This window comes from Carcharodon carcharias, chromosome 30, assembly GCF_017639515.1.
Source record: "Carcharodon carcharias isolate sCarCar2 chromosome 30, sCarCar2.pri, whole genome shotgun sequence".
Classification (NCBI taxonomy): domain Eukaryota; kingdom Metazoa; phylum Chordata; class Chondrichthyes; order Lamniformes; family Lamnidae; genus Carcharodon; species Carcharodon carcharias.
The window spans coordinates 25,481,944-25,501,698 of record NC_054496.1 but is presented as its reverse complement, the minus strand read 5'-3'; the positions used below and the strand labels follow the sequence as shown (position 1 = coordinate 25,501,698).

The window sequence follows — 19,755 nt, the reverse complement described above, 5'->3', positions numbered from 1 at the left end:
AGAGGAGAGAGTGGAATGGCAGTGGAGAGAGTGGAGAGCAGCAGAGTGGCAGTGGGGAGAGAGGAAAGCAGTGGAGTGGCAGTGGAGTGAGAGGAGAGAGTGGAATGGCAGTGGAGAGAGTGGAGAGCAGCGGGGTGGCAGTGGGGAGAGTGGAGAGCAGCGGGGTGGCAGTGGGGAGAGAGGAGTGCAGTGGAGTAGCAGTGGGGAGAGAGAAAAGCAGTGGAGTGGCAGTGGGGAGAGGAGAGCAAGTAGAGTAGCAGTGGGAGTGGGGAGAGGAGAGCACTGGAGTAGCAGTGGGGAGAGAGGAAAGCACTGGAGTGGCAGTGGGTAGAGGAGAGCACTGGAGTAGCAGTGGGAATAGAGGAAAGCAGTGGAGTGGCAGTGGGGAGAGGAGAGCAGTGGGGTGGCAGTGGAGAGAGGAGAGCAGCGGAGTGGCAGTGTGGAGAGAGGAGAGCAGTGGAGTGGCTGTGGAGAGAGCAGAGTAGTGGAGTGGCAGTGGAGAGAGGAGAGTAGTAGAGTGGCAGTGGTGCATAGACCCTGTATCAGAAACTGAAAAATAAGAGATCCAGAGAAAATGTGTGTGGGGAGGAAATATACAAAGCATAAGAGCAAAAATTTCAGTTTGATAATGAAGAGAGACAAGAATTGCTCCTTTTACCATGACAGGGTGTATAGAGTGCTTTACAGCTAACATAATTTTGAAGTGTAGTCACTGTTGTAATATAGGAAACGAATTAGCCAATTTCCACACAACAAGCTCCCAAAAAAAGCAGTTTGATAATGAGCAGGGCATTTAGTTTTAGTGATGTTGACTGAAGGATAAATATTGGCTAGGACACTGGAGAGAACACACCAGTGCTTGGATTGAAAGAGTAGCAGGGAACCTTCCATGTTCATTTGAGAGATCAGGTGGGGCCTTTAGTTCAAAGCCTCATGTGAAAGACAGCTCCTCTGAGAGTGCAGCATTCCCTCAGCACCATGTTCCCCAGGTTTTGTTCTCAGGCCCAGGAGGCCTGAGCCAGCAAAGTTTTGGCTGAGAATCGGAATTTTTAACCACTCAGCTGGATGATAAAGCAGATCATCTGAGTCAAGTAGAAAAAAGCAACAAGGGAATTAAAAGCATTAACGAAGTAAAGTTTGAGGGAAGTGATGAGGCAGTGAGAGGCTGGGGGAAGTGGGAAGAGAGGCAAGACGGGGAAGAAAGAGACCAAAACAGAAGATGCTGGCCATACACAAGAGTGTGAGCAACTCGGAAAAATGAAAGCACAGCTCAACAGATAGGGTCATCAGAGAGAGTGACACATGTTATCAGAAAGAGTAGCACAGGTTATCACAGAGAGTGAAACAGGTTATCAGAGGGAGTGACAGAGGTTATCACAGAGAGTGACACAGGTTATCAGAGAGAGAGAGAGAGTGAAACAGGTTATCAGAGAGAGTGACAGGTTATCAGAGAGAGAGAGTGAAACAGGCTATCAGAGAAAGAGTGAAACGTTATCAGAGAGAGAGAGAGTGAAGCAGGTTATCAGAGAGAGTGAAACAGGTTATCAGAGAGAGAGAAACAGGTTATCAGAGAGAGTGAAACAGGTTATCAGAGAGAGAGTGTGAAACAGGTTATCAGAGAGAGTGAAACAGGTTATCAGAGAGAGAGAGAAACAGGTTATCAGAGAGAGTGAAACAGGTTATCAGAGAGAGAGAGTGAAACAGGTTATCAGAGAGAGTGAAGCAGGTTATCAGAGAGAGTGAAACAGGTTATCTGAGAGAGAGTGAAACAGGTTATCAGACAGAGAGTGAAACAGATTATCAGACAGAGAGTGAAGCAGGTTATCAGAGAGATTGAAACAGGTTATCAGAGAGAGAGTGAAACAGGTTATCAGAGAGAGTGAAGCAGGTTATCAGAGAGAGTGAAACAGGTTATCAGAGAGAGAGTGAAACAGGTTATCAGAGAGAGTGAAACAGGCTATCAGAGAGAGAGTGAAACAAGTTATCCGAGAGAGAGTGAAACAGGTTATCCGAGAGAGGGTGAAACAGGTTATCAGAGAGAGTGAAACAGGTTATCAGAGAGACAGTGAAACAGGTTATCCGAGAGAGAGTGAAACAGGTTATCAGAGAGAGTGAAACAGGTTATGAGAGAGAGAGAGAGAGAGTGAAACAGGTTATCAGAGAGAGTGAAACAGATTATCTGAGAGAGAGAGAGTGAAACAGGTTATCAGAGAGAGTGAAACAGGTTATAAGAGAGAGAGAGTGAAACAGGTTATCAGAGAGTGAAACAGGTTATCAGAGAGTGCGAGGTAGGTTATCAGAGAGAGTGAAACAGGTTATCAGAGAGAGAGTGAAACAGGTTATCAGAGAGAGAGGCCCATTTTCTCCCTTCTATTCCCCATTCTTGAATGCCCGGCCCTGCGAGATTGTGGTTCCCTGGGTCACACGCTATTACGTTGCCACGGTAGACATTCTATGTATTTGACAATGAATGTCGACAGAATGTTTGACCTTGGGACTGTTACTGGAAAGTGCTTTGGCTCCCCTTTAATGATAGAAAGAGCAGAAGGTTAGAAAAAAGACACTTTTTTTGTGACCTCAGGGACACATTCTCAGAATAAAAGGACAGAGATGAGGAGAAATGTCTATGCTCAGAGGGCAGTGAATCTTTGGAATGTTCTACCCCAGAGGCTCAGCCATTGAATATATTCAAGACAGAGATCGGTAGATTTTTTCACATTAAAGATATCAAGGAATAGAATTATTACAGCATAGGAGAAGGCCTTTGGGCCCATCATGGCCATGCTGGCTCTGCTAAGGAACAATTCATGTACTTGCCCTTGCCCTCTCCCTACATCCCTGCACATTCCTCCATTTCAGGTACTTAGAAAATGTAGAAATTTACAGCACAGACAGGCCACTCGGCCCATCGTGTCTGTGCTGGCTGAAAAATGGGATACGGGGATATTGCAGGAAAACGGCATTGAGGTAGCAGATCAGCTATGATCTAGTGGTATGATGAAGCAGGCTCGAGGGGCCGAATGGTCTACTCCTGCTCCTATTCCCTATGTCCCTAAGTCCCAAATGAAGTACTTTTGGCGTAAGGTAGGAAATGGCAGTTAACTTACCCCAACAAATTCCCAGAAACATCAGTGTGATTATGACCAGTTAATGCCCCGAATCTCCTGGGCAGCGGCAGTGACAATTGGATTGCCGCTGCATTTGAAAATTCCCCAACTCGATGCTGCTGTGCAGTTCTCCCAGGGCCTTCTGATCTCGGCTGTCTGAGAAGCGAGCAGCAAAGCTTCCCTTGAGGAACTCCACCGGAGTGGAGTAGAGTCGGGGGAAGATGCCCCCTTTTTTACAGCACTAGCTGTTGTACGCTAAGTTTAAAGGTCCAGTCTGAGTGTTAGTGAATGGGTGAGTGGATAAATAGGTAGGTGGGTGAAGTGGGTAGTTGGATAGGTGGGCAGGTGGCTGAGGTGGGTGAGGTAGTTGAGGTGGGTGAGGTGGCTGAGGTGGGTATGTGGGTGAGGTGGTTATGTGGGTAGGTGCGTGAGGTGGATGAGGTGGGTAGGAGAGTGAGGTAGGTAAGTGGGTGAGGCAGGTGAGGTGGGTAGGTAGGTGAGGTGGGTAGGAGAGTGAGGTAGGTGAGGTGGGTAAGTAGGTGAGGTGGGTAGGAGAATGAGGTAGGTAAGGTGGGTGAAGTAGGTGAGATGGGTAGGTAGGTGAGGTGGGTGAGGTGGGTAGGTGGGTGAGGCAGGTGAGGTGGGTAGGGAGGTGAGGTGGGTAGGTAGGTAAGGTGGGTAGGTAGGTGAGGTGGGTAGGTAGGTTAGGTGAGTAGGTAGGTGAGGTGGGTAGGTAGGTTAGGTGGGTAGGTAGGTAAGGTGGGTGAGTGGTGAGGTAGGTAAGTCAGGTGAGGTGGGTAGGTAGGTGAGGCAGGTGAGATGGGTAGGTTGGTGATGTAGTTGAGGTAGGTAGGTAGGTGAGGCAGGTGAGGTGGGTAGGTAGATGAGGTGGGTAGATGGGTAGGTAGGTGAGGTGGGTGAGGTAGGTGAGGTGGATAGGTAGGTGAGGTGGGTAGATGGGTAGGTAGGTGAGGTGGGTGAGGTAGGTAAGTAGGTGAGGTGGATGAGATAGGTGAGGTGGGTAGGTAGGTGAGGTGTGTGAGGTAGGTGAGATGGGTGAGGTAGTTGAGGTAGGTGAGGTGGATGAGGTGGTTGAGGTGGGTAGGTGAGGTTGATAGGTAGGTGAGGTGGATGATGTGGGTGGGTAGGTGAGGTGGATGAGGTGGGTGAGGTAGGTGAGTTGGGTGAGGTGGTTAGGTAGGTGAGGTGGGTAGGAGAGTGAGGTAGGTCAGGTGAGTGAGGCAGGTGAGGTGGGTAGGTAGGTGAAGTGGGTAGGTGGGTGAGGTGGATGAGGTGGGTAGGTAGGTGAGGTGGGTAGGTTGGTGAGGCAGGTGAGGTGGGTAGGTAGATGAGGCAGGTGAGGTGGGTAGGTAGGTGAGGTGAGTGAGGTAGGTGAGGTGAGTAGGTAGGTGAGGCAGGTGAGGTGGGTAGGTAGGTGAGGTGGGTAGGTGGGTAGGTAGGTGAGTTAGGGGAAGTGGGTAGGTAGGTGAGGCAGATGAGGTGGGTAGGTAGGTGAGGTGCGTGAGGTAGGTGAGGTCGGTAGGTGAGGTGGATATGTAGGTGAGGTGAGTGAGGTGGGTAGCTGAGGTGGGTGAGGTGTGCAGGTAGGTGAGGTGGATGAGGAGGGTAGGTAGGTTAGATGGATAGGTAGGTGTGGTGTGTGAGGTAGGTGAGGTGGGTAGGTAGGTGAGGTGCGTGAGGTAGGTGAGGTAGGTAGGTGAGGTGGGTGAGGTAGGTGAGGTAGGTAGATGAGGTGGATATGTAGGTGAGGTGGGTGAGGTGGGTAGCTGAGGTGGGTGAGGTGGGCAGGTAGGTGAGGTGGGTAGGTGGGTAGGTAGGTGAGGTGGATGAGGTGGGTAGGTACGTAAGGTGGATGAGGTGCGTGAAGTAGGTGAGGTTGGTGAGGTGTGTAGGTGAGGTGGGTAGGTAGGTGAGGTGGATGAGATGGGTAGGTGAGGTGGGTGAGGTAGATGAGGTGGGTGAGGTAGATGAGGTGGGTAGATGAGGTGGGTGAGGTAGATGAGTGGGTAGGTGAGGTGGGTAGATGAGGTTGGTGAGGTAGATGAGGTGGGTAGATGAGGTGGCTGAGGTAGATGAGGTGGGAAGGTGAGGTGGGTGAGGTGGGTAGGTGAGATGGGTGAGGTGGGTAGATGAGGTGGGTAGGTGAGGTGGGTGAGGTGGGTAGGTGAGGTGGGTGAGGTAGATGAGGTGGTTAGGTGAGGGGGTGAGGTGGGTAGGTGGATAGATGAGGTGGGTGAGGTGGGTAGATGAGGTGGGTGAGGTGGGTAAGTGGGTAGGTGAGGTGGGTGAGGTGGGTAGATGAGGTGGGTAGGTGGGTAGGTGAGATGGGTGAGGTGGGTGAGGTAGATGAGGTGGGTGAGGTAGTTGAGGTGGTTAGGTGAGGGGGTGAGGTGGGTAGGTGGATAGTTGAGGTGGGTAGGTGGGTAGATGAGGTGGGTGAGGTGGGTAGGTGGGTAGGTGAGGTGGGTGAGGTGGGTAGATGAGGTGGGTAGGTGGGTAGGTGAGGTGGGTGAGGTGGGTAGATGAGTTGGGTAGGTGGGTAGGTGAGGTGGGTGAGGTGGGTGAGGTGGGTAGATGAGGTGGGTGAGGTGGGTAGATGAGTTGGGTAGGTGGGTAGGTGAGGTGGGTGAGGTGGGTGAGGTGGGTAGATGAGGTGGGTGAGGTGGGTGAGGTGGGTGAGGTGGGTAGATGAGGTGGGTAGGTGGGTAGGTGAGGTGGGTGAGGTGGGTAGATGAGGTGGGTAGGTGGGTAGGTGAGGTGGGTGAGGTGGGTGAGGTGGGTAGATGAGGTGGGTAGGTGGGTAGGTGAGGTGGGTGAGGTGGGTGAGGTGGGTAGATGAGGTGGGTAGGTGAGGTGGGTGAGGGGTAAATGAGGTGGGTAGGTGAGGTGGGTGAGGTGGGTAGATGAAGTGGGTAGGTGGGTAGGTGAGGTGGGTGAGGTGGGTGAGGTGGGTAGATGAGGTGGGTAGGTGGGTAGGTGAGGTGGGTGAGGTGGGTAGATGAGGTGGGTAGGTGGGTAGGTGAGGTGGGTGAGGTGGGTAGATGAGGTGGGTAGGTGGGTAGGTGAAGTAGGTGAGGTGGATGAGGTGGGTAGATGAGGTGGGTAGGTGGGTAGGTGAGGTGGGTGAGGTGGGTAGATGAGGTGGGTAGGTGGGTAGGTGAGGTGGGTGAGGTGGGTAGATGAGGTGGGTAGGTGGGTAGGTGAGGTAGGTGAGGTGGGTGAGGTGGGTAGATGAGGTGGGTAGGTGGGTAGGTGAGGTGGGTGAGGTGGGTGAGGTGGGTAGATGAGGTGGGTAGGTGGGTAGGTGAGGTGGGTGAGGTGGGTGAGGTGGGTAGATGAGGTGGGTAGGTGGGTAGGTGAGGTGGGTGAGGTGGGTAGATGAGGTGGGTAGGTGGGCAAGTGGGTAGGTGAGGTGGGTGAGATGGGTAGGTGAGGTGGGTAGGTGGGTAGGTGGGTGAGGTGAGGTGGGTGAGGTGGGTAGATGAGGTGGGTGAGGTGGGTAGATGAGGTGGGTAGATGAGGTGGGTAGGTGGGTAGGTGGGCGAGGTGAGGTGGGTGAGGTGGGTAGATGAGGTGGGTAGATGAGGTGGGTAGGTGGGTAGGTGAGGTGGGTGAGGTGGGTGAGGTGGGTAGATGAGGTGGGTAGGTGGGTAGGTGGGTGAGGTGAGGTGGGTGAGGTGGGTAGATGAGGTGGGTAGATGAGGTGGGTAGGTGGGTAGGTGAGGTGGGTGAGGTGGGTGAGGTGGGTAGATGAGGTGGGTAGGTGGGTAGGTGGGTGAGGTGAGGTGGGTGAGGTGGGTAGATGAGGTGGGTAGGTGGGTAGGTGAGGTGGGTGAGGTGGGTAGATGAGGTGGGTAGGTGGGTAGGTGAGGTGGGTGAGGTGGGTGAGGAGGGTAGATGAGGTGGGTAGGTGGGTAGGTGAGGTGGGTGAGGTGGGTGAGGAGGGTAGATGAAGTGGGTAGGTGGGTGAGGTGGGTAGATGAGGTGGGTAGGTGGGTAGGTGAGGTGGGTGAGGTGGGTAGATGAGGTGGGTAGGTGGGTAGGTGGGTAGGTGAGGTGGGTGAGGTGGGTAGATGAGGTGGGTGAGGTGGGTGAGGTGGGTAGATGAGGTGGGTAGGTGGGTAGGTGAGGTGGGTGAGGTGGGTGAGGTGGGTAGATGAGGTGGGTAGGTGGGTAGGTGAGGTGGGTGAGGTGGGTAGGATGCCCACATTCCGAGAAAGAATAAATTTAAAAAAAGTTCAAATGTCACAGAGCCACTTACCAGAATTTCCTTGTGAGCCATGAGCACTGCAAAATTGGTGAGGTGGCTGCACGCACAGGCGGTGTGAGTTCTGTTGCTTTCAATCAGTCGACAGCCTTGTGTGGACCAAAATCCCATCATGGTTCTCTCCGAGTAATTCCAGAAGGAGCAGTTTGCATTGAAATGATTTTTTGACTGAAAGAGAAAGATATCATTTAAATCCTGGGCAGGATAAAGAAATGCAGACAACTCCAGCATGGGCCAAACCCCTTCCCAGTCACTCCATCCTAAAGAATCCCAGAGGCTGTCACCCCTTCCCACTCACTCCATCCTAAAGAATCCCAGAGGCTGTCACCCCTTCCCACTCTCTCCATCCTAAAGAATCCCAGAGGCTGTCACCCTTTCCCATTTACTCCATCTATAGAAACCCATAGGCTGTCACCCCTTCCCATTTTACATCCTATCGAATTCAATAGGCTGTCACCCCTTCCCACTCACTCCATCCCATAGAATCCTATAGGCTGAAACATCTTCCCTATTCACTGCCAGTGTAAAATGTGCTCATTGAAGATGTGCTCATTATGAATATAGCCTACAACAACAACTTGTATCTACATAGTGCCTTTACCGCAATGAAATGCTCCAAGGGGCCTTCACAGGAGCACTATAAGCAAAATCGACACCGAGCCACATAAGGAGATATTAGATAAAAACAAAAAAACTGCGGATGCTGGAAATCCAAAACAAAAACAGAATTACCTGGAAAAACTCAGCAGGTCTGGCAGCATCGGCGGAGAAGAAAAGAGTTGACGTTTCGAGTCCTCATGACCCTTCGACAGAACTACAGTTCTGTCGAAGGGTCATGAGGACTCGAAACGTCAACTCTTTTCTTCTCCGCCGATGCTGCCAGACCTGCTGAGTTTTTCCAGGTAATTCTGTTTTTGTTAAGGAGATATTAGGTCAGATGACCAAAAGCTTGGTTAGAGAAGTAGGCTTTAAGAAGCATCTTAGAGGAGGAAAACGAGGTGGAGAGGTGTAGGGAGGGAATTCCATAGCTCGGGGCCCAGGTAACCGAAGGCTCAGCCACCAATGGTGGAACGACTATAATTGGGGATGCACAAGAGGCTGGAATTGGAGTAGCGCATATATCCAACTGCAGGGGGGTTCGATCCCTGTTGTGGCTGGAGTGGATTCAGGATCTGCCTCCTTGTGGTGGAGACTGTGGTACTGTGGGTCGGATCTGCCTTCAGCCAGAGAAGTGGAGAAGAAATAGGTTGGATAATAGAATGATGTGCCAAGAGGGAAGAACTTACATTTCCAGAGTGTTTCATTTTCCTAGGATAGTCCAAAGTTCTCCACAGCCAATGAATTTTTAAGTGTAGTCACTTGTTATGTAGACAAATGTAGCAGCTACTTTGTGCACAACAAGCTCCCATAAACAGTGAGGTGATGAGTAAGTAGTGAATTTAAATTGGTTGAGGGGTGAATTTTAGCCATGATATCTGGTGACTTGTCCGTACTCTTCAAATCACGCCAAGTGATTGTTTATGTCCACCAGAGCAGCCGACTCAGCTGAAAGACACCAAAAGAGCAGCTCTCCTGCACTATTGCACTGAACTGTCAGCCTAGATTGTGTGCCAGAGATGTGAGTGCTACCAACTGACTCAAACTAGAGTGTTGCACAATATCTCTACATATTTGGTGCAGCAATGCCCCTTCCCTTAATACTGCTCATTCTGTCAAATAATAGGGATACAATATCTAAAAAGACTTTGAAGTCCATATGATCAATCTGTTGTCAGTGCTGAAGTGTGGTCTGTATTTGATTTAAGCAGATTTTATATTGGACGGGTTCCGCTAGTTCTGAACATACGAACATAAAATTAGGAGCTTGAGCCTGCTCTTCCATTCAATAAATCATGGCTGATCTGATTGTAACCTCAACTCCACATTCCCGCTTACCCCCTGATAACCTTTCACCCCCTTGTTAATCAAGAATCATTCTATCACTGCCTTTAAAATATTCAAAGACTCTGCTTCCACTGCCCTTTGAGGAAGAGAGTTTCAAAGACTCACGACCCTCTGAGAGAAAAAAATTCTCCTCATCTCTGTCTTCAATGGGCGACCCCTTATTTTTGAACAGTGAGCCCTAGTTCTAGATTCTCCCACAAGAGGAAACATCCTCTTCACATCCACTCTGTCAAGACCCCTCAGGGTCTGATATGTTTTAATCAAGTTGCCTCTTACTCTTCTAAACCCCAGTGGATACAATTCTACCCTGTCCAACCTTTCCTCATAAGATGACCCTCCAAATCCAGTTAACCATCTCTGAACTGCTTCCAACTAGTTCCCAACTTGTATAAAGGAAATCGACAAATTTCCTTTAGTGTTGTGCCTGGCTGCATGAGACCTGCGTGTCTGGAGATGGCTGTACCAGTGTAGCATTAGAACAATGTGTTTAATGCCAATGCGAATACTTGCCTCTGAGTCAGAAGCCTGTTGGCTCAAGTTCCACTCCAGAGCCTCGAGCACAAACTCTGGGCTGATACTTCAGTGTTGTGCTGATGTGCCATCTTTTGGATGAGGCAATAAATTGATGCCCCATCTGCCCTCTTGGGCAGAAATAAAGCATTCCCATTTCAAAGAGGAGCGGGGAAATTCTCCTGGCCGGTATTTCTCCCTCAACTGGTCAGGCCATAAAGACATTAACTGGTCGTTCGACCCAACGTTCAAACGTTTGTGGGATCTTGCTGTGCAAAAGGTTGGCTGCTGCATTTGGGTGGGAAAAACCAATGGATTCACTAACCCCTCATGTTAAACTAACACCTGAACCTCCAGCCTGCTGCTTACATCACCTTCACAGCTGGGTTGACAGTCTAGGTAACCTCCCCTGCCCCCCCACTCCGCCATCCCAACCGTAATATATCGCCCGCTTCTGCGATATTTTAATATCCAGAAAGACAACTTTCCCTACGGGAACACTCCAGCTAGGAGGGATGTCGTGATTCATTCACCCAGCAACTATTCACAATGTGAGTCCTCACTCACTGGGAGCAACAGATCGGAAAATTGAGCCTGGAGTGCCGAGTACCCAACCAGCCCATCAGTAGAGAAAATTGGGAGTGTGGAATCGCTGGGTGTGACCCAACAGAATTCCATGTTGGCAGCAAGATTGAATTAATCCCGCAGGATCACTGAGCTGCAAGATGCACTGCAGCAACTCATCAAGGCTCCTTCGACAGCACCGTCCAAACCCACGGCCTCTATGATCTCGAAGGACAAGGGCTGTAGACACCACATGGGAACACCACCACCTGGAAGTCCGCCTCCAAGTCACTCACCATCCTGACTTGGAAATATATCACCGATCCTTCACTGTCGCTGGGTCAAAATCCTGGAACTCCTTTCCTAACAGCACTGTGGGTGTACCTACCCCACATGGCCTGCAGCGGTTCAAGAAGGCGGCTCATCACCACCTTCTCAAGGGTAATTAGGGATGGGCAACACATTCTGGCCTAGCTAACGACACTCATGCCATGTGAAGGAATGAATAAAAATCACGACAAACGGTAACTGATGGAGTGGCTGGGTGACCTGGGCAAAGGGCCAGTGTTGCCCTGACAGCTCTAGGCTGCCCCCCTGGTGAGCCCCTGTGATACGTACATCGAGGTGCTGCAGGGTGAAGATCACCGGCTCGGTGAGGAAGACCCGGCTTGACTCCTTGTTGATGGAAGCGGCAATGATCTGAGAGTTGACGACGATGGAGGTGCTCTGGCTACTGATGTCTGCACCCATCCTCACCGTGGCATTCTCCGTCGACAGAAACTGGCCCAGGTTGTTGTACAGGATTAACACCACCTTCACAACCCCTGCAAAGAACAACAGCAGGCATCAGCAACTCTTCATTTCAACCCTCTGGGATGCAATGAGTCTAGGCTGGTCGAGTGTGACTTATATGAGCTTAAGGACTTTTCTCTGAATCTCTTTCCTACCCAGTGAGTTCTTGACCCGCCTGTTTACATTGACACCCAGTGAATGTAAATGTCCCTTACCTGGGTTTTTATCCCTTGTAGAAACAGGAGGAGGCCATTCAGCCCCTCAAGCTTGTTCTGTCATTTCTCCTGATAAGGAAGGTCAAAGGGTGACCTAACAGGGATCTTTAAAATGATGAAAGGTTTTGATTGAATGGATACAGAGAGAATGTTTCTCCACGTGGAGAAGAGTATAAATAGAGGCCAGCCATATAAGACAGTCACCGAGAAATCCAGCAGGGAGTTCAAAAGGAACTTCTTCACCCAGGGAATGGTGAGAATTTGGAACTCGCTGGAGAGTGGTTGAAGCGACTGGTATAGATGCATTTCAGGGGAAACTAGACAAAGGAAAGGGTAATATGAGGGAGAAGGAAATAGAGGGTTAAGATGGTAGATTTAGTTGAGGAAGATGGGAGGAAGCTTGAGTAGAGCATAAACACCAGCATGGACTGGTTGGGCCAAATGGCCTGTTTCTGTGCTGTATAGCCTATGTAATCCAACTTAATTGAGTGAGATCCTGGCTGATCTGTTCCACCATTCCATTTAACTACCTTTGCACCATACCCCTTGATACCCTAACTCTCAGTCTTGAAAGCTGCAATTGCCTCCCAGCCTCAACATAATTTTTGGGGAGAGAGTTCCAGATTTCCCTTTGTGTGAAGAAGTGCTTCCTGGCATCACTGCTGAGCAGCTTAGCTCTAACTTTGAGGTTATGCCCCATTGTTCTGGACTCTCCCGCCATTGGAAATAGTTTATCTCCATCTAACTCATCAAATGCTTTAATAACTTATCTCTTAATCATCAAAGGAACATGTGTAAATTTAGGCAATTTAACCCTTTTAGCCCTAATATCATTCTGGTGACTAACTCCCAAGTTAACTCTTGATGGAGTACAAGTGACAACCTGTTCCTGTGACTGCCTGTTGCTGAACCTGGGACAGCCTGTTGCTGTGAATGCCTGTTGCCATGATGGCCCTTGTCAGGTCCTGGGACTGCCTGTTGCTGGACCTGGGACTGCCTGTTGCTGTGAGTGCCTGTTGCTGTGTCGACCCCTTGTCAGGTCTCGGGACTGCCTGTTGCTGAGTGCATGTTGCCGTGTCAACCCCTTTTCAGGTCCTGGGACTACGTGTTGCTGTGAGTACCTGTTGCCGTGTCGACCCCTTGTCAGGTCCTGGGACTGCCTGTTGCTGTGAGTGCCTGTTGCCATGATGGCCCCTTGTCAGGTCTTGGGACTGCCTGTTGCTGGACTTGGGACTGCCTGTTGCTGAGTGCATGTAGCCATGTCGACCCCTTGTCAGGTCCTGGGACTGCCTGTTGCTGGGGCCAAGGACTGCCCATTGCCATGACTACTGGTTTCTCGGGCCAACTGTTGCTGGGACCTGGTACTCCCTATTGTCAGGGCCTGGGGCTGCCCACTGGGGACTGTCCGTTGCTGGGGCGGCCTGTTGCCGTGACTACCTGTTGACTGGCCCCACGTTGCGGTTGCTGCTCTGTGTGCATCTGCGGTGAGAGCATCAATGATATCACATGGGAGGATCGCCTGTTTATATAAGGATCATAGCAGTCTTGGTTTATGTTGACAGAGAATGGAGGAAATCTGTAGCCACATGTCAGGGACTTGCTTTAACAGTCAAGGGGAGGTGGTGGCTTAGTGATATTGTCGCTGGACTGGTAATGTCATCATAGCAGATGGTTGGATTTGAATTCAATAAAAAAAATCTGGAATAACCATTGCTGTTCGTCATAAAAACAAATGAAGGGAATCTGCTATCCTTACCTCTGGTCTGGCCTACATGTGACTCCAGACTCACAGCTATGTGGTTGACTCTGAAAAGCCCTCTGAAGTAGGGCAATAAATGCTGGCCCAGCCAGTGACACCCACATCCCATGAATAAATGTATATAAAAAAACAGGATTTGTGAGGTGGGGGTTGGGAACAGAAAGAAGGTTCTCTCAATGTTACTGTTAATGCATCAGTTAAGTGATCAGATAACACTGACAAAGTCAGAAGGATCCCTCAAAGGTACAGGATCCCACTCAGATAAAAAGATCAAATGTATATACTGTCCTGAATGAGATCCATTTCTGGATGCTTTGCTGTATGAAGATCCTTGCTCAGATAGAGCAATGGTGTTGGAGGAAATAATTGGGGAATGTGTGTTGTCAGCCTGAATGGCCCCCCTCATTCACCCAGCGCACTTTAGAAGCAAAGGAATTTAATAGTCTGAATGGTGCTCACACTTACCATTGCGGCTGTTCTGTTTGATGGTATTCGGGGAGATCTGGATAAAGCTTTCTGCCAGATAGCCATTTGGAAATGTCAGCTCCTTTACCTGCTCTTCAGTATTGAGCACACAGACTTCAAACACTGTGGGGGAGGGGGAAAGAGAGAGAAGACAAGGAGGGATGGTGGAAGGGAATGGGAGGGGGAAAGCATGCGACAGGAAAGGATAGAAGGGGAAGAGGAGGCAAAAAGAGAGACCAAGTGAGGAGAGAAGAAAGCAAGAAAAGAGGGTTCGAGGAAAAATAAAAGCAGGAGGAGAAGGGAAAGAGAAAGGAGAAAGCAGGGAGAGGAGAGGAGGAAGACAGAATTGGAAATACAATAATTGGGCATGATAGAGTGAGAGGCAGAGAGAAACAATGAGACACGTAACAAGAAACATGACCGACAAAGGGGGAACAAGAGTGAGCAGCCGGGACACAACAAAGAGGACATAAGAGGGGCAAGAACAGAAAAAAATGATGTAATAAGAGACAGGTGAATAAAAAGCCCAAAGAGGTACAGAGAACAGAAAGTAGAGAGGTAGAGACAGATAGTGTGAGATAGAAAGCAAAAGATGGCAGGAGAGAGGGAAGAGAAAAGTGTTTGTAGTTAGCACTGATTTTATATTCATTGGAAACAGGACAATGTTTCTCGCTTCCTGTATCAATACACAGATGAGAATTCAGGTTTGAATCAGCCTTCAGATCTCAATTATACCAACAGACGGTGGCACCAGATTAATCTGAGCCCAGGCAGGATGTAATGTGCAAACTGGGTCTGTAATGAGAGGAGGTAAATACATCTACAGATGGTGGGACAGACTGTGTGTGATGTACACAGGACACTGGGCTGGTGGGACAGACTGTGTGATGTACACCGAGGAACACTAGGGCTGGTGATGTATACAGAGAGACACGAGGCAGGCGGAGCAGTGTTAGATGATCTCTTAGCAACAAAGTAACACAGCAAGCGTGAAGTTTGACACCTCAGGAAAATGTATATTATGCAAGAGGCTTTTCACATATTACTAACCAATCTCCCGTGTTATTTCTCACTCGGTCAGTGAATTAGCCCAAGAGAACAGGTAAGGGATGGTCGATGGGTTAAAAGCCATGCACTGAGAACAATGGTTTTGGGTTTTGCGGACATTGTCTGGGATTTTCTGGCCTCGTTGATGCGGGAACCACCACGGGATATTTGGCAGCCCCAGCCAAAGGGCCATTAGCTTTTGGAGGTCGATCCCGGTGGTGTGTGGGGCTAGAAAATCCTGCCCGTTGTCCAGCTGAAGGAAACCTCAAGGCGGGGTCGGAGCTGGAGGTGTAGTGATTGCGTTGAGACACAAGGGAGGGAATCGAGAGAGCTCAGAGCATAGGGACAGGGAGATGAAGACCATGGATCGGGCAACAGCATTGAAGTTGACAAGGGATTTAAAGAGGATAAAACAGGGTGGTAAGTCACAGAGTGTCACAGTTGGCTTTGGCAGGCTTGGTGCATTGGGCAAGTAAGTACGTGGAGTGGTAGCACTCGAACAAGGAGTTGTGAATGCTTCAGTGGCAGCAACAGCATGTTGGAGGAGCTTGGAAAAGGTAAAACAGGAAACAAGGGGACCCAGTGAGAAGAAGACTAAGGGTGCTTTTTTATGGTCAGAAGAGGAAGAAAATGATGAGGATTGTAAGGAATTGGAAAGATATCTGGGAGAAGTGAGGAATAGAAGACAAGGAGGAAGGCTGAGCAATTGTCTTGGTTTTGGAAGCAAAGATCAAAAGACTTAAGGCTTAAGTTTTTATTATTCTCAAAGAGAATTGTCACATTGACCAAAGGAACCTATTATTTATAGTGAAGAACGTGATTCCCAGAGGCCACAACTTAGGCAGTTAGACGTAGGAAGGATTGGAACATCTTCACCCAAAGGGCAATAGAGTTTTGGGATAAGTTACCTGGGGGAGCCATTGAAGCAGAAGGTCTGTGCACCAAGAGGGATGGTCTGAGAGAGGTTCGCTGGGTTGGCAGGACAGTCTATGATAGGGAGGCAGTGGGGCCATCTCTAACGAGGGCCAATGAGCTACGGGGTCATCCAGATAGAGGGTCACTGGGCTGGAAAGCAGGGCCCAGTAGTTGCATGTTAGTACGTCTTGGCTTGACTGCACAGAACGTGGGTGGTAGAATTAGACCTACACCTAAGGGCTTGTATTCTATGCGAAAGACTTTTAACATGTTACTAACCAATCCCCCATGTTATTTCTCACTTTGTCAGTGAATTAGCCCAAGACTACAGGGAATGAAGGTTTGATGGATTAAATTATGGGACACGTACTCCAAGGCTTCTGAGCAGGTTCCCAGTTGGTTACTGCCACCAGCCACCCTCCGCCACCCACCCACTCAAACCCCCCACTCACCAACCCCCCACACTGCACTTCCACCCAACTCCCCACCCCTCCCGACTACCACCACCCCCCAACCCCACCACCACCGCCGTCAATACTTACCGACATTCTGCGTGGTGGTGTTGACTCTAGCTGGCACCTTGAGGTTATCTGCCAGCAGAAAGGCCCCCTCCTCCAAGATGTCCAGTAACATGGTTGCCGTATGAACCTGCTCCGTGGTGTTCATATCTTTCCAGGATTCCAGAGCTTCTGGTCTCAGCAGGTTGTCCACAGTCTGTACCACAGCCTGGAAGCAAATCACATCACTATTCATATTGGGGACACCAGGGTGGGGTTGCCAACCCCTCCGGGATTGCCCCGAAGTCTCCAGGAATTAATGAATAATCTCAAAGGTGTTGTTGAGACCACAGTCTGCCTCAATTTAGGGCACACGGGTCCAGTCAGTCCTAATCCCTGACACGCTAACCTGGATTAGACCCTTCCACCACTGACACACAGAGGCAGCAGTGTAACCCACCTACAAGATGGCACTGCAACAATTCACCGAGGCTCCTTAGACAGCACTTTACAAACCTGTAACCTCTACCATCTCGAAGGACAAAAGCAGTAGATGCCATGGGAACACCGCCACCTGCAGATTCCCCTCCAAGTCACTCACCATCCTGACTTGGAAATATATTGCCGTTCCTTCACTGTCGCTGGGTCAAAATCCTGGAACTCCCTCCCTAACAGCACTGTAGGTGTACCTACACCACATGGACTGCAGCGATTCAAGATGGTGGCTCACCACCACCTTCTCAAGGGCAATTAGGGATGGGCAATAAATGCTGGCCCAGCCAGCGACGCTCAAATTCCATTAAAAAACTTTACGAAAGCTTTAGAGTGCGTCGTTAAGCCACGAACTTCTATGCCAGCTGACTTTTTAGGCGGAATTAAAGAGAGGGAGAGGAAGAGAGCCAGACTGGAAAGGTAGAGGCAGAGAAGAGATTAAGAATCCATTTCTGGCAAATGGGAAGATTGCATGAATCAAACACGAACACCAATACGTTCACACAGACACTCACGTACCTCTATGTATGCTCTGCAGGTCCTCTCCCGTTTTTGAATCTGCGGCCATTTGGAGAGAGAAAAACAAAACACAGCATATGTCACTTAGTATCAGAAGATATCAAACATTTACACGTGTGCAGAGGAAGATCCCACTATTGGGAGTGACTATTAAGCAGCTTCTCTCCTCTAAATCCTCAATGTCCTGAAGTCTCGTTTGCCCCAAATACAGTGACGGTGCCCTATGTATGTGGGCAGTGCCTGATGTACATGGGCAGTGCCCTATGTACACGGGCAGTGTCCGATGTACTTGGGCAGTGCCTTCCTTTTAAACCTGCACTGGAGCACTGGGAACAGGAGGAGGTCATTCAGGCCCTCAAGCTTGCTTCACCATTCCATTAGACCATGTCCCTTAATCCCATTATCCCACCTTACTCCATATCACTTGATTCCCTTACCAAAGTAAAATCTGTTAATTTCAATATTGAAAGCTCCAATTGTCCCCTAGTATCCTCGGCCTTTTGGGAGACAGAGGTTCCAGATTTCTAATACACTCTGTGTGAAAAATTGCTTGCTGCTTGACTGGCCTAGCTCTAATTTTAAGATTGTGCCCCTTTGATCTGCACTCCTCCCCACTGTGCCCAACCAGAGGAAATAGATTGTCATTATCCGCCTGATCGAACACAAGAAATTCGAAACAGGAGTAGAACATATGGCCCATTGAGCCTGCTTCGCCATTCAGTATGACCATGGCTGATGTTGGGTTTCAACTCCACTTTCCTACTCGCTCCCCATGTCCATCGATTTGCTGAGGGGCCAAAATTCTGTCTATCCCAGCCCTAAATGTAGTCAAGGATGGAGCTTCCACAATCCTCTGCCGTAAAGAATTCCAAAGATGCACAACCCTTTGAGTAAAGTGACTTCTCCTCATCTCAGTCCTAAATGGTTGGCCCCTTATTTAAGACAGTCCCCTCATGTTTTAGATTCATCGACCAGCGGAAACAATCTCTCAGCGTTTACCTTAACAAGTCCCTTCAGAATCTTGTGTATTTCAATGAGATTGACTCTCATTCTTCTAAACTCCAGAGTATAGGCTCAATTTACTCAGACTCTCATCATAGGATAAACCTATCATCCCAGGGACTAATTTGGTGAACATTTGCTGAATTGTATTCAATGCAAATATTGCAAAGCTTCCGGCAGCAGGTGGCGATTCTTGGGGACAATACCGAGTGGGGGAACTGGTCGGCCCCTATGGGACCCTCCCAGTGTTTCTGACAAGCTGAGGGCTGGAGCCAGATGTCGTGGGGCAAGGGCGAAAGCAGCCAGTACAAATCCAGAACTTCTGAGTGGCAGTGTTACAGGAGCCTGGGATAATGTGAATGCGGCTGAAGAGCCAGGAAGGGGAGTTGGGACCTAGTCCAGCTGACTGGCAGCACCCTGAGTCTGAGAAGCCTCATGGAGAGAAAGAGGAGCATGACTGCAGCCAGGAGCTGGGCAGCAGGACAAGTCTGAACATACCTGGCGAATGTTGCATTGAGGAGCTGAGGCTCCAACTAGGACAGCAACCTGGAGCATCAGCAATGAATATTCTTTGTAAATAGTTGTTTCTTGGCGTTATACTTTATCTTTACCGTTTAGACAGTTTTGATGCCAATAGAATAAAGGAGTCTTGCTTTTTAATTTTTGTGCAATCCATGTGCGTAAACCGCACATTATACAAATGTATATTTTCTTAAATGTGGAGGCCAAAATTGTGCACTACTCCAGATGTGGTCTCACCAAAACCCTGTACAATTGTAGCAGGACTTCCTTATTCCTGTGCTCCAATCTCCTTGCAATAAATGCTATTATCACTTCAAACTTGAATCGATCCTCTGCAATCTTCTGTATTCAAGAGAAATACATGTCACGTTTACATAACCTGTCCCCCCGCCAATTCCCAGCATCATTCCGATAAATCTGTGCTGCACCATATCCAAGAACACAAAGTCCCTGAAAACAGTGTCCGAAACTCAATGCAGCGGACTAGAGGGGTCTAACCTGAGGAGCTAAAGCATATCGTCCCAACTTTTGTAATCCACCCGCTTTGAGATAAGGGTCAATGTTCCAGTAGCCTTTCCAATTGCTTCTGTATCAGCCTCCGAGCTTTTAAACCTGTCAATTTTTTTTTGCTCTTCCCACTTTTTTCCACCATTTAGAAAATATTCTGATTGGACCCCCCTTGGGTCCAAGGTGATGGTTTCAAGCTTGCTGGCATCGACCTCCATTTGGCACTTTTTTTATCCACTCACTCACTCCTCCATCTCCACATTGTCAACCCCTACTCTCCAAATTCCTCACAACCCCACAGATAAATACTTTGATAATATTTTTATGCAGGATCCTTTTAGATGCTATTTTTGGAGCATGTTTGGAAACGGCTTTCTTCCTCTGCAGATGCAGCCACCTCCCACCACACAATCTGTGCAAAAAAAGCAAAACACTTGTGCATTGTGAAACTAATTCTTAAAAAATGCTTCTGTGAACCCAGTTTCCAAGCTTAACATACATTCTCCATCTCTCTCTCTGTATTGGCTGGCCTTCCACATTCCGTTTCATCACTTCATCCCTTTAAATTCTTAGTCTGTTTACTGAATAAGAAGGACTGGGTTAGGGTGAG

At 49.1% G+C, this 19,755-nt stretch overlaps 1 protein-coding gene across 1 annotated transcript in view; it reads right to left on the bottom strand.

Annotated features, from left to right (window-relative positions):
* Positions 1-19,755, bottom strand: part of LOC121271227 (adhesion G protein-coupled receptor L1-like) — a 1,693,562-nt gene that overhangs the window by 77,284 nt on the left and 1,596,523 nt on the right. Inside the window, exons 9-13 of the mRNA XM_041177054.1 lie at positions 17,115-17,153; positions 16,149-16,332; positions 13,645-13,767; positions 11,032-11,237; positions 7,390-7,563 (exon numbers count right to left, since the gene is read on the bottom strand). Coding sequence (XP_041032988.1) covers positions 7,390-7,563; positions 11,032-11,237; positions 13,645-13,767; positions 16,149-16,332; positions 17,115-17,153 — 726 coding nt within the window. The remainder of the gene's footprint in view (positions 1-7,389; positions 7,564-11,031; positions 11,238-13,644; positions 13,768-16,148; positions 16,333-17,114; positions 17,154-19,755) is intronic.